The sequence below is a fragment of the Natrix helvetica genome (assembly GCF_964273705.1).
Source record: "Natrix helvetica genome assembly, chromosome: 4".
In the NCBI taxonomy this organism is placed as follows: domain Eukaryota; kingdom Metazoa; phylum Chordata; class Lepidosauria; order Squamata; family Natricidae; genus Natrix; species Natrix helvetica.
In genome coordinates, this window is record NC_138550.1 from 81893473 (window position 1) to 81909041 (window position 15569).

The window sequence follows — 15569 nt, forward strand, 5'->3', positions numbered from 1 at the left end:
AGTTCAGCTGTAGAAACTGAGTTTATTAAAAACAAAAGCCCCTAGGAAATATAGCCTTGCAGTTTACCCAACAGTAGGTCAAAGATGCCTTGTATCTCACCAATTTAGAACTAACTTAGCAAAACATAGGGCAAATGAAATAGAACATAAAATGATTGACACTGGCTTATGTGGAATGTATAAGCTTTACATGTAGAGAGGAAGAGGGAGGCATTCACATTAACTTCCCCTCAATCTCAGTCAACAATCATCACGTCTCTGCACAGAGGACTATTAACACTGGACAGCTGGAGTGCTGGAGTGTGTAGACATTCTCCTTGTACCATAGTTTTAGATGTCACGTGTGTCTTCTATAAGCAGAAGGTTATGAAGAGGATAGGAAACAGAAATTACATAATCTCTACTGCTCCTTTCATAAGCTTCTGTACGTTTGGAGCAGTAATGGGATTCAAACATTTTTACTACTGGTTCTGTGGGTATGGCTTGATGGGCATGGCATGGCATGGCATGGCATGGTAGGCGTGGCTTGGTGGGCACGGCAGGGGAAGGATACTGCAAAATCCCCATTTCCTCCCAATCAGCTGGGACTCAGAAGGCAGAGAATAGAGGGGAGCAGGGCCAGTCAGAGGTGATATTTACCAGTTCTCCAAACTACTCAAAATTTCTGCTACCAGTTCTCTAGAACTGGTCAGAATCTGCTGAATACCACCTCTGGTTTGGAGTAACTGAAGGTTATAGAAGTATACAGTAGATGTTTTAAATGCTGAAGCTTCTCTACTTTAAGAAATGAAATCATTATTGAATAAACTGCAGTGGAAGATCTCAAATTATGAGGTGTGATCGAGCTGCATTATATAATCTAGACCTTTTTGACAATAAGCCATAGCAGCTTTTTGAGAGTTCACAAACCATCATTGGTAACATAGTAGTTGAACATCGTGTCTTCACTTCCTTCTGGAATATTAGGAAGATCAAGGTTTATAGTTTCATGGCTACGAAGCCAGTGCTCCAACTTCCAACGGTCTTCCAATTCCAGCAATGCCCCAATACTCCACATCAGGGAGAATATATACAATCTTTCCAGGTATTCTGCAGTGATTTCCACCCCTTGGTCCTAAATAAAGAAACATGATGATTTTAATCACTGAATTATTCTGAATTCAGAAACATTTAGAAAACATACTTTTTCAAGGATTGGACAGTTGGTATATTTCTTTAAGTAGCAGACAACATTCAGTGAAGAGAAGACAAGACTGAGCCACACTACACCCTAATATGAATGCATTAGTCAAGATTCAACATGTAAGATACAGTAGATATCAGAAGCTTTAAAAATACATTAATAACATCTGCTTGTATAGAGGCAATATGTTATTCGTATTTTATAACTTAAGAACATAATTTATATCAATTGATTCAGCCAATGTAAGATAAGGTTAATTTTAAGTTTTATTAGTTTTTTTTTCTTTTAAAATTCAATTGTACGGGGAAATCTTTAATTGAAAAATAAAAACTTTAAAGTGAAACTTTCTTTGGATTTTAAACATTAATACCATGCCTTTTTGCCGCTACTTTAATCTCAAACATCTTTCTAGAAAAGCTTTATTACTGGGGGGAAAAACAGATTACATGGTTAATGATTTATAGTTTCACATAAGATCAGGCACTAGAAAAGATGGACAACAAGTAAGAAATTGTTTGGTAGAAGAAGTAATAGGATGAGGTGCACCAAATATAAGACGCAGCACAGATGTATCTCTTACAGTCTAAAGGCACCTTTTCTGAAAGCTCCAACCAGGAATTGCTATATTATGGCCTCCTTGCAATAAGGAGATCATTAATTTTTGTAAATTATAAATGCTATTATATTTCAGAGAGTTTTATCTGCCAACCATGGTAAGAAAGAACCATGATAAAACAAGATCCATTAACAGCAAGATCAAAGCTGATCAAATTCTTTTATTGGATTTGTGTTTTACTGAAATTTTGAAAATCAACTTAAATATTTTGTGTTTTATGTAATGCAGGATGCAGTGGTGGGTTGCCAATTTTTTTACTACCAGTTTAGGCACATGCTCACGCACATGCGCAGAAGCGTCCAGGCAGGTTGACGGAGCCTCCCTCCGCTGCTACTACTGGTTCGCCTGATCCGGGCCGAACCAGGAGCAACCCACCTCTGGCAGGATGTCAGAAAATATTTTTGCGATGTATTTTGATCAATCACACTGTCATAACTGATCACAATTATTTCAGGGGCCTGAAAACAGTACAAGCTGTCACAGTTTGGGAACTATTTTTCTAATACCATCTTAAAAACTACAATGAACTCCTTACGTATAGAAAAGATTCATTATATGAGATAATTATATGGGTTTTGGAACAAGAGTATATAAAGGCAAGCAATTATCTACAATTAGCTCAGCAAAACTTTCACCTTCGGACTTTCTTTTTAATAAGGAGATGCTGTAGTTGTAGTCTTGAAATAAAAATATCAAGTCATAAACATAAATGAATTTACAATTACTTTCAACATCAATGTTCTTGGAAGATACTCCAATAATGTAATTATGCATGAAGTAACTCCTAAGTTACTCTTACAGTCCATGAAACTATTCCACAAGAGCATATGCTCATTATTCTGGAGAAAAACATAGATTTCAGACTTTTTCATAGAACTATGTGCTAATGCAATGCAGCAATAAATCATCATAATCATGAGCCCAATGACAGGCTTTAGGCTGATGAGAGCAAAGATAATTGATGAATGAAGTGTCATGAATTCCATCAGGCATTAGCACTGTATTAGCAAGATAAGGAGATTTCACCTGATAACTTATGATTTTGTAGATGCCTGCATCACTATGATTTCATGCTGAACAGAAGCATTTGCTGCCATACCATTGTGAATGAAAACATTCTGATGCTACATTTATTCTAAATCTAATGGCATTTCTCCCTTCTTTTAATCCCAAATTTGGCCAGTAAATATAACTTTGTTTTGTTATGCATGCAGGCTGAATGTAATGAGATAACCGATTCAATAACAGGAATGAACTAAACATATGATTTCATGTAATCCATTATGTTGCTTTTAATATGCATTGCCACTGTCAGATCCGTGAATCTGCCATTCTTCAGCGGAAGAGGGAGGCCCTATATTTCCTTTATACTTTATTCTCTTTCTTTCCTATATATCCGATATACCATGTAATTAATTACTTTATAAGTACTAGCCTGGAACCTAATAAGGCATTTTCTTACCTTTTGGGGAATGTGATGGGAGGGAGGGCCATGTGGATTGCATCGCTCAGGAAACGACTCTGAGAAAGTCTCCTTATTGCTTTCTCAGAGTGTCCGTTACAATAACATCTTCACAACTGCGGATTGGCTGAATGCACATCGGACTGTTGGGAGGGGCTCTAATTTCCTTTATTCTTATTGTATTGCCTTAAGGACTTCAGATCCTGCTTTGCTTTTGCCCTGCCATCACTCCTTTTTTCAATAAAAGTTTACTTTTGAAATGCTAAGTTTCAAGAGTTTTTACTTCCTTGATTAAGGAGGGGAGGCTGGGCATTGCAGCCATGGTACACCCCAGATTTTCTATGGATACGATGTTGTTAAAATGTATTAGGTTAGTTCTCTGTCTAAAAGCTAGTATGATGTATTGGTTCACCCTAAGGTATTGAATTCTGGATGGGTCACTCTCAGTCCTAGACTGGAAAATCAAAAATCATCCATCCACTAATCCATACCAGAAAAATCTATTACAGTCCATAGCCATCAATACACATACCTTTGTCCTGTAGTTGATGGATTTCAAATAAAAATAAATGGTACAAGAAGGATACAAATATGAAGTATTAATAGAAACACTTGGCATATTACAAGAGCCACTTAAAAAAGAGTACTGGCTCTAATTATAGAAGATTAATCAAAGAACGTTTGAGAAGAAAATGAAATGTAGGAACATAATTAAAGTCGTAGACACTTGGACTGTTCCAATAATTCAATATATTACAGGTAAAATTGATTAGGCACAAGCTCAATTAGACATTCTTCATAGGGAAACAAGAAAATTAATGACTATGAATCATGCTTTTCACCCAAGAAGCAATGTTGACAAACTCTATTGTGCCACTGGGAGAGATTTGCTCCAAGTAAAACAAACACTGAAAGAAGAAAAACACTTCTTGAATGATTTTAACATGCACAGTAAGTAATATCTATTGGTAAAAATTTGTAAAGAAAAACTACTGAAAACTTCAAAATAAACACACTATAAAAAGGAATCAATTGGAAATATAAATCTTTTAATTGTGTTTGTATGTCTGTGTGTATGTCTGTGTATATGGAGAGAGAGAGGGAGAGAGAGAGAGAGAGAGAGAGAGAGAGAGAGAGAGAGAGAGAGAGAGAGAGAGAGAGAGAGAGAGAGAGAGAGAGATTGAGATTGATTGATTGATTGCTAAAAGAAAATCAGGTACAAAATGTCTTGGCTATTGATTGAAAAGTAAAACTTGGTAGAAAAGTTTAAAAAAAGAGAGAAAGATTGAAGCAGCAACCATGCAGCATAAAAGCAGGTTATAAAAACAAACATGATACAAAGTATCGATTACAGACAGCTCTATTTTAGCCTCTGCATTGGACAGCAACTGCAAATGCCACAATAATAAATTCATTTTCCTACCAATGACCATATTTATCACAATAAAAACCTTCAATGTGAAACTGATTAAGTTCTGGTCAGTTTCATTCTGCAGCTGGGAGCTAGCTGGAAGGTTCTAATCCAGGGGTGTCAGACTGGTGGCCTGCAGGCCAGATGCATCACACACAGGCCATGCCCACTCCAGCGCCGCAAAGGCAAAAAACATCACAATATGTCACGCAGCATCACGTGACGTGATCGGGTTTGACACCCATGCTCTAATCAATTAATTAAGTCACAGGGCTGAGTTTGTAAACTTGTAGTTAGCACTTTTCACTCTATGTCAGGGGTCCCTAACCTCTGGGCCATGGCCCACTAGTGTGCCGTGAGCTGTTTACAACTGAGCTGCAGAAACAGCAGGCGCATATATTTGAGGGCACACACATCCTCACTTATGCAAACAGCATTTGCTTGAGTGTGCTTGCCAGCCACTCATACGGAACCAATCCCTCCCCCCGCCCCCAGTCTGCAAAGCCAGAAAGGTTAGGGAACTCTGCTCTATGGGTACTCTGCACTGCAGAGAAAACTGGCTCAGGAAGAGATTGCATTTAAGCAATCCATCTGCCTTGTCAGAGGGCAACCCACTTCCCTGGGGAAAATAAACGGGCTCTTTATTAAAAACTACAAATGAAAAGAATAACAGTATATATATTTTTAAAAACCTACCTCGCTTGGGCCTGATTACTTACTGATAGTTCCATGATCCCCATGCTTTTGATTAGAACTTGAGTCACTGGAAAACATGTGACAATCACCTCCACCACCATCATCATCATCAATCTGTCTGAGCAGCATAAATGATTACCTTGCAGGGAATAAGACCCCGAAGCATATTAATGCTCTGCATTATCACAAAGGCTTCTAGCATCTCAATCTTGTATTCCAAGGACTGAATGCTAAACCGGTAAAGGTCTGGAAAGGATGCTGTGTACAATTGACGCAAAATATCTGCTTCCTGTGAAGAACGCTTCTTCAGAAAACCCTGTTATAATTGAAAGCAAGTCACCATCAGACTTTTGAAATTATTATTCAAATTTACCAGATCGAGCAACCAGAGTCCTCTTGTTTTTATTTTCTAGGGGGAAAAATACTTTTTTTCCTCAAAACATTTTGTTTGGGCAGGAGAATAATTGTCTATACTTGAGGCAAATGTTTTATCTTATCTGCTTCCCAGACAGGTGATAATACGATGATGAAGATTAGCGCATCAGGTGCAATTTTTATATTGGAAAACATTTAATAAAAACATCAAATGCTAAAAAATGTCAATGGTAATCTAAGTTGGAACACAGTAAATGAATCAATGTTGAACAATGTTGAACAACATTTTGAGAAAGAGAAAAAAGTTGTGTAGTAGGCGCAAAGTCAATCTAAAGTATTAGAGAGATATTTCTCTCATTCTGACTCTTTTAAAGTACTAACTGAATTTCTGAATGATTGTTCTTGAGTTCACTTTTATTAATTTTGCATTCTATTTTTCTAGTCAAAGAAGTCCTAAAGGCAGTTGAAAACTTTAAAAATGTCTGTGCATGCCAGTCATCTAGTCACAATGCGGCCAACATATGGACAACCTATCTGGTTAATTAATTCCAGCATAATAAACTTTTACTGGGGTTTTCATTTTTGTTGCAGAAGCCATCAGACTACTATTGTGGCTAAGGGCAAATTTATCTTCAATTTCTTCCTCATTTTGGGGGGTGGAAAGCAATTCCTATGGAGTTGTTAGAGACTCCAACCCTTTGCTGGCTAAGATTGATGAAACATAATACTAGATGTCTGTCAGTGCCTTACAAAAATTTACTGCTTGTCAGCCTGATCTTTACACTCATTTAGCTGTCTCCTCTCCCTCATATTTGCCATGAGAGTCATCTCTTTTTTCTCTTTTCTTAATGTCCTGACCTTCCAAATTGATTTGCAGTTGTCCCTAACAGGTTCTTTTACTCTCTTCCCATGTCTTCCTGCTTAGTCATTTATCATATTATTCATCCTAATAATTCAATACTCTCCTTTACCACATACTACATTTCTGTACCCAACAGCCAGATCTACTGGTGAAAAAATATGTGTACTAAGACCTTCTTCCACATGCTTGCTGATTAGATTGCCATGTTCTATTGTTCTGAACATTGCAGTCTCATCTCCTGGTGTGTACTAATGACAATTTCTACAATCTAACATTAACTTAGGTACATAGCTCATTAATCATGGGATAAAATTCCCTAGCCCTAAACTTATATTCAGTTCCTTTCCAAATTTGGAAATCTGTGGGCCCTCTCATCTTATAGTTATAACCTTTCCGAGACTAATTTGGTGAAGGCAAAGCTGAGGTTACATATTAGCTACATGCAGGAATACAATGAAAGGTGAAGCAAAGTAGTATTAGAGGTACACTGAAGTTGTGAATGTTATTCCTGTTCAGAAGGCCTTCCAATTATAAGATGATGTTTACAAAGTATCATATCAGAAATATGTGTAAAACATAGGAAATGGAGTTATGCATTTATGTCATAAGGGAGCAGAAAGATGTCGCTTCCCATACACAGCTGATGTGGGGAGGAAGTCAACATGAGATAATATTTTACATGCCATACGAACTCTTTAGTAGACTTCAGGGATCTGAAGACAGCGACTCAGAAGAAGATGATTAGATGATCCTTCAAGCTCTTCACAACAATTAAACCGGATTGAATGTCAGACCACAGATAAAATAAGTTCCCAGTAGCTCAAGAACCTGATCTAACCTCATTAGCAGTGATGTGCAGGCAGGGGAGGCAGAGACTCCTCACTCTCATCATGAAAAAAAAAAAAAAAGAAATTTCTCCCCTTTTCTCTTTCATCTCTTTCTTGCGCGTGCAAGCAAAATACCCCAGGATCACAGTGGCGGGGGCAGCAACTCCTTCCGCTGCGCTGCAGAGAAGAGCCACACTGTGCTCCTCAGCGCTAGCCTCAGATCAGCGCGAGCCGCGGTCCCCTTCATGTTGGCTCAGGAAGGAGAGGAATGGGACCACGTGTGCAGGGGAAGGGGACCGCGGCTCATACTGATCTGAGGCTAGCACTGAGGAGTCTCCTGCACACGTGGTCCCATTCCCCTCCTTCCTGAGCCAACATGAAGGGGACCGTGGCTCGCGCTGATCTGAAGCTGGCGCTGAGGAGCCTCCTGCACACGTGGCCCCATTCCCCTCCTTCCTGAGCCAACATGAAGGGGACCGCGGCTTGTGCTGATCTGAGGCTGGAGTTGAGGAGCCTCCTGCACACATGGTCCCATTCCCCTCCTTCCTGAGCCAACATGAAGGGGACCGCGGCTCGCGCTGATTTGAGGCTAGTGCTGAGGAGCACAGCGTGGCTCTTCTCCGCAGCTCAGCGGAAGGAGTTGCTGTCCCCGCCACCATGATCCTGGGGTATTTTGCTTGCATGCTTGCAAAGATCAAAGTTGTCACAGTCCTCCCTTCATGATTATCATTTGATGATGTCACCAGCCTCACCAGCCATAAACCTCACCTCACGTCGCTGCTCATTAGTACAGTCACCCTTCTAGGAAAAGATAATGGCAACAGACTGAAAATCTGAAGTTATGAAACACAATATTTTAAGACTTCAAAATTGATCATCAGTACTTTGAATTGGGAAATATCACAAACACTAGTATCCCTAACTGATTAAGAATAATCAGTTGTATAGCATGTTACAGTAATTCACCTTAGAGGTCACCAACATATGGATATGGTGATCATATTCCTATAGAAGAATCTTGTACCAGAGTTGATAATGACTTTACTTAGAACATTATAGCTGTAATGTTAAATGTTAAGACAGTTAGTAGTTGACATTATTGGTACTTAGTAGCTAAACCACTGAAAGTAATGGCTGTGGAAGTACATACACGAATTTATTAGAAAGCTATATGTATATTCAGAGTATGTTACAGACTTTCTATAATTGCATTCATAATCTAATTTTGAACAGTCTGAAAGTGATGCATGATACAAACAGTTTGAACTCATGAAAGCAAATATACCTCAAGAACAGGGCTCCAGTTGAGAACAGATGAGCTCATAAATACCATGCCATTCCTTGACACTGTTGCAGGAGAAGCGTTGTCAATATTATGAGGCTCAAAAACAATTTTACAATTTGGTGCCATAGGGATCCGATCTCCATTAGCCAGGGTCAATGTTTTGTTATCATCAAGCACTGAGTTCAGATTTTCAATCCAAATGGCATCAACAGGACCATCGAGTACTATCCAGATGTGTTCCCCTATACCCAAAGGGGGGAAAACATTTCTTGTAAAGAGATAATTTTGTGATACAATCATTTTCCTCATCATGAACATGATTAAAAAGCAGAAACAAGAAAGATTAATTTGCTGTGTGATATTTATAGTCAACTCCTCAAGTGGCTCTGAAGATCAGTGGATGATCTTAGACAAGTTCCTACTTAAACTTGCAGAAGTGAAATGCAGAAAAGTCTCATTTATATCATTTATTTCGTTGGCTCTCTCTAGCAATTCCGAAAAGCACAAAAGAAGTATTCTATTTAACAGTAATAGAGTCTATTTAGTAGTAATAGATTTCTCAAAGCAAGTAATATGCTGGGGAAGCATTACTTACAAGGTACTTGACATTTTTATTTTACATGCAAAGCCCTTGACAGGTGACACCTAAGCAATAAAAAGTCATCCTCCTATTCTCTTTCCCCATCTGTCAAAGCTGCCATTCAGCAATTTTGATAAGAACTGCTTCTTTTGCACTCTCTTTCCTAGCCTGCGAGGACAAATGGTATCCACACATAGTGAGCAGGCTAAGGATGGTAATAAAAAAAATGTTTAAACTTGGGAGCGGGGGGAATGCAGAGAAGAGCATCTACGATAATTAAAAGCCTGGAGACTAAAACTAAGACTAAAGGGAAGGACTAGGGGTGACATGATAGCAGTATTCCAGTATTTGAGGGGCTGCCAAGAAATAAGAGGGGGGGGTCAACTTATTTTCCAAAGTACCAGAATGCAAGGCAAGAAACAATGGATGGAAACTAACCAAGAAGAGAAGAACCTGGAATTAAGGAGAAACTTCCTAACAGTGAGGATAATTAAACAGTAGAACAGCTTGCCTTCAAAAGTTATGCTTCATCACTGGAGGTTTTTAAGAAGAGACTGGACAGCTGCCTATCTGAAATGGCATAAGGTTTCCTTCTTAAGCAGGAGGACTAGGACTTCCAAGGCCCCTTTCAGATTCTCTTCTCTTTTCTTCTCTTCTATTCCATCCCATCCCATCCCATCCGATCTGATCCCATCCCATGTTGCTTGTAGCCTATGGGGCTGAAAATGTTGCCTAGTCTTGTTACAAAGACTTGAGGCTTATCCATGAATTTAAGAATTCTATTTTTCATCTGCCCATTTATTGGCTATTCAGGAATCTAAAACAAGAGGGTCACATTATTGTAATAAGCAGATAAATACAGCAACCAACTGGAATAGGGGTGTACTTTCCAGATCAGCAGGTCATTTTCCTCGCAATAACCCAACTATGTGGTCTGTTGATAGCTTTGAAGTACAATTTTCAGCATTCTCAGCCATTACCAATTATATGAAATGACTTTATTTATAGTAACATCAGGAGAGACAATGGTGGTAACCTGTGCTCCAAACTCAACCCTGACTGCTATTTCAACTTCTCCTCCATAATATGCTCCCATGAGCCGCCTTAACTTTCAGACTAGGATGGCTCGATTAATATTATAACAAAGGAGAGAAATGATGGGAATAACTGGATTTTAGGATGTTTTTCCTATGAAAGGAATAATCAAATATAACTCTAGCAATTATAATATAGTACCCTTCTTGGCCTTTAAGGTTTTCCTCCAAAGAGTGGAGAATATTCCATCTGTCCAGTCATTGGTTGCAACATCAAGGCGTCCAAACATCTGAGGTGCAGTGATGGCCTTTGGATTCATTCTCATTTCACGGTGGGGCTGGCCACAATCTGTACATGCCAAAGGGAAGATCCATTTGAAATCATTGCTACACTAGTATAGCATTCTGTCAACGGGTGGGTTTTAGTTCTTTGAATTTGATAGTGTAAAAACATTTTATGGGGTTGCAATGTTATTCATAGTATATTGCAGCCTTTTCTTAACTGAATATTGTTCATTTATTTTCAGCCATCTTAAGAAGGGGAGAATGCAAACTGAAAATAAAGGAATCCTCAAAATTTTAACATGCTACTTGTTGAACTTTTTTCTTCAATCTTAGATTTCCAGGTAATATTAGATTGCAATTTACATTTTCTTTCATCGATATAAATGTCATGTATTAATAGTCCAATAATATCTAAGATAAAACTGTTTTACTTTTGTTCTTTAAGTACACAAAACGCATTGGGTGATCAATATAAGGAATGATTTGTGCTTTGCAATTTGTTTCACTTAGAGATTCTTGAAGTTAATAAAGCATATTAAATAAGCATTAACATTTACACACATTTGCATGACTTTTATGAACATATACATTTTCGTGTTGAACATTATTTTAAAAAGTATGAAACTGCTTCAGGCATTGTACACATGTAGGCATCCACCACAGTTAATGTCTTCTTTGTTCATTTTAAGCAGGAGACTTGCTGTCCCCTCCTCACCATAATATTACCTCTAGCAAATTTCACTGCAATTAAATTGGTTTTTTAAAAATATATTTAGATCTACCTTTACAGATTTTGTGCAGCAAAGCCCATTAGGTGGTAGCTATTACCAATTAACACTGGCTAGCTCTTTGGATTTGAAGGGAATAATAGTTTGAAGCATGAGGACCATTCTTGCTGCATCTGTTGGCAACTGATTAAAGCGATTTTGTCATTTCCTGGGATTGGATGGTCCATTCCCTGCAGCTACAATACAATTTCAGGAAAAGACACATTTGGTTTAAGAAGTTAGCAAAAGGTGCTGCACATGCTCCAAAGTATCCTTATCCCTTTTAATCTGAAACGCTGCGTAACCTTTCTACAAGTAAATACCTTAAAATCTATTATCTCGCTTAGATAGCACACAGGATTGCAGGCTTTGAAGTCAGATGCTCAGCTAGCACACAAAACTGTTAACTGAACCCTTGGCACTGTGAAGTCAGCAATGAAGTCACTACAAACTATGGGGAGATACAAAGCTTTGACACCAGTGGTCTACTTCTCTCCATGGCTGATAAGTTTTAAGAGAGGAAGGAGAGGGTTAGAAGCTGGGGGGAGGGGGAACTGTTTCAACAAATAATTGAAGAGGGGAGGATTTAAACTGTTGCTAAAATAGTATTAAATAAAAAGCCTGTCTATTCTGATATATGATCGTTCAGGGAAGAGAAAAAAGAAATCTTCCTTTGCTTTAGCGGTCATTTCCTAAACAGCCAAATGGCCTTTCTTTTTGCCAGCAAATTTTCATTAAGTGTTTCTCACTTTGAAATCTCACCTGACTGCTGAACTCAGAGTGTGCAAAGCCCACTATTATTCATAATATACCTCTTTCAGCATCAGATTGCCAGTGCACCAGTAACCACTTACTATTCCAGATATACTTCCAGAAAATTATGGATCATCCCCAGGATGGTTGGCTAAAAGCATTCTTGGAGGAAAATGGCCCTATCTTTGGGTGTTGCATTTTGTATATTCCTATGCCTTGATCGTACTTTTAAATTTAAAACAAAACTTTGGAATTATTACTGAAATAATGTTCTTTAATCCTATTTTTATAACAGCCAATTAACAATTCAGTACAGATAAAATAAGTGCAAGTGATTTGAGAAATTACTTCTGGATGATCGAGACAGATGAACCCAGTTTAAATGCAGCTTATTTGATTAGACCAAGGATAGAGATAGCAAAGATGGCCATTTTTTCTCATTTTCTATCCTCTGTGGCATTGTGCTAATGAAACAACTTTGCAATGAAACTCACTTTATGGTCAGGCTTACCTCACACTATCACTCAGCAGTAATTTGTATTTTTTTTTTCCTCTGCAGACTTTTTAAAAAATATTTTCATTAGAACATTGGCAGGGATCACACAAAGAATTTGGTTATCATAACTATGCTCACTGTCTTTGGGCCATAACAATAATTTAGACAATTTAGTTTCGTGGCAATATTCTAGCATTATAAGGGCCTTGGAGAAAGAAGTCATTGAAAAATGTGGTGTACCTAAAACAAACTGTAGAAAAGTAGAACAATGTCTATTGACAGGTTTCGTAAGGTGCAGTTTGTTGTGATGTTGAACAAGCAACACATATATTCTCTGTTTATACTTCTTAGAATAGCGTTAAACAGAATTTTAACGTTAAGCGTTAAGCAAAATTTAAACAACAGCTTAAATTCTGCTGTTGCCTGTGTAACTGGGTTCTCAAACAATTTCAAGAACATCACAATGACTAAAAACAAAGAATGCTAATATTTGCAAAAATAATCACATAACCATTTGGGTAAAATTATATATATATAATATATAAATATATATATATATTTACTATGTAGTCCTTAAAAAGCTTCCTCTGACTACTAATTTATTTTACCAAAATGCAAAACAGATATTTTTTTTAACTTATCCCCAGATCAGTTTTCCAGACCTGTCATGGATTTCATCAGTGTGTGGATGCATGTTGTTTTTCCTGCTCCACTAGGACCTAGAGCCATCATGCCATGTCTTACTCGTTGAGTTTCAAAAAGCTGGATAATTTTCAGTCTCCAAGGTGGGTGATTAATTAAGCCAGCCTCTTCAACCTGTCAAAAATTACAGCACTAATTACTTTATTTACATAGAATCCCTGCCTGGAGTTTACCCTTGCTTTATTGCAGGTTTTCTCAACTTGGCAATTTCCAGGCATTGTGAATTCAGCTCCCAGAATTCCACAGCCAGTGCAAGCCATTGTAGAGAATCCTGGGAGTTGAAGTCCACTCACCTTCAATTGGCCAAGGTTGGGATATACTGCTTTATCAGAATATGAAGAAGCTCCTGCTCACATGAATAGAAATTCCTTCCAGATCTTCCCTTTGAACATGTCTGCATTAGGAGTTATGCAGAGAGGACAAGTTATGGGGAATATATTGGCACTGGGGCAGAAATGATGTAATTTGTTCAACAGGACTAATACATTGACCAGTTAAAAATAAAACATGTCTCCAATTATGCCAGTAAAGAAAAAAATATTGGGTGTAAAATTGCAACTTTTACTATTACTTGGACTAATTTTAACATACAGTAAAAGAAAGTTCTGTTCCTCTGCTATCTACAGCCAATTCATTTTAGATATTCCTGCCAGGACATCTTTATATCTAAGTTGTACTAGCACATATCTGCTATCCTATGAATTTCTGCCAAACTGAATTGTCTCTTAGCTCACAGAATTCAAGGGACTGTGCCTTTAATTACAAATCATGTCTTCAGCACAAAACAAGATAGATAGCTAAGAATATGTTATGGAACATATGTGGAAAATACCAATATGAGATGTTTTTAGAAAAAAAATACAGGTATATAAATGTTTATAAATGGTACCTGTTTGCTGATGGCAGCTTCTAGCTCTGGATAACCTGCCTTGTCAAGTTGTATACTTGGGAAAAGATCTTCTATCAAACTCAAAAATAAGGGTTCATCTTCATCTATCTGGCAATAAAAAGTAATAGGAAAATTAGTGTTTTCTATCATGTAATATTTAATGCAAGTATCTAGTACCAAATTCACCATTTTATACTATACAGAAAGACAACACTTCACTAATCTAAATATATTTCTACTGAGTTGCTGGTAATAATAATGCACATTTTACACATCTGGGTCAGACAAAGGACAGAGCAAATAAAACGGAAACATTATCAAGGTAGGAATTGTTAAAAGGAACAAACTGCAAATGATAAGAATTTACAAGGGCCCAGAAGTTGGTGAAAAAACCTGTAACATCTTAAAAATGTATTCAGAAAGAGTGCAAAAAGAAAGGTAATAGGTTCAGACCCATCAACTTTCTGTAAGGCAGGTATGCTGTGTGTGAAAAATTATGTTTCAGAAACTATTTGGAAGGAAAGGAAGGAAAAATAACACCTGACAAACAAGGTGGTTTACAGAAAGTTAGGGTAAGAAAACACTAAATAATGCCAAAAGAAAGAACTTCAACAAAACCGGGGAACCAGAGAAAATGCCAGCTCTCAATCAAAACAAGGATTTAAATCAGCGTTTGGAGCAACAGAAGATAGGCAGTAATCTGCTGTATGTTACATTCCCAGCACAATGACAAAGGAATTGTCTTGAAAAGAAAATTTGTAGCCTATAAAATTCTAACTGATTTCTCCACTCAACCCTCAAAATATGAAAAAAATGTTCATTCATTCAGTCACTCATTTGGAAGTTCAATACACAGTATTGCTCTGCACAAAAATAAGCACAAAGCCAATAGATTTTGGCAGACTATTAAAACGATGGTGAAATACAGCAGGAAAACAAATTTGCAAACTAGAAATATCTGGGCTGAACATAAATGACTGTCAGCCCTCCCGGGCAAACAAGACAAGATGAAGTAATTCTATTTTCTTGTCAGAACACATTAACAGAATCTTGCAACTCTGAAGGCACAAAGTTCCTGCCTCCACTTTTAACTACTTGATCCATTAGGGTACATCTTTTCTACATTTCTTCTTCTGACTGTTAAGCCACTGGGGGCTCCTGCCTCTCTTGTCTTGTTTCCTAGGCAGCATCTCCTTCCCCAAGGTCATTCATACATTCCATTCCATTGACAGAGACGGACCATGTAGGAATGAATCTTAATGAATCCAACAATGGAGCATTCCATAGTTGAGTTATTTAATAATGAAAACCTTTTCCTTAGTGTCAAGGTTCTGGGTGTGGACTCC

The 15569-nt window shown here is 37.7% G+C and overlaps 1 protein-coding gene across 1 annotated transcript in view; it reads right to left on the minus strand.

The window, feature by feature from the left end:
* DNAH5 (dynein axonemal heavy chain 5) overlaps nt 1-15569 on the minus strand; it is a 142226-nt gene that overhangs the window by 66829 nt on the left and 59828 nt on the right. The window contains exons 40-45 of the mRNA XM_081952749.1: nt 14224-14331; nt 13295-13448; nt 10534-10680; nt 8718-8959; nt 5508-5684; nt 910-1114 (exon numbers count right to left, since the gene is read on the minus strand). Coding sequence (XP_081808875.1) covers nt 910-1114; nt 5508-5684; nt 8718-8959; nt 10534-10680; nt 13295-13448; nt 14224-14331 — 1033 coding nt within the window. The remainder of the gene's footprint in view (nt 1-909; nt 1115-5507; nt 5685-8717; nt 8960-10533; nt 10681-13294; nt 13449-14223; nt 14332-15569) is intronic.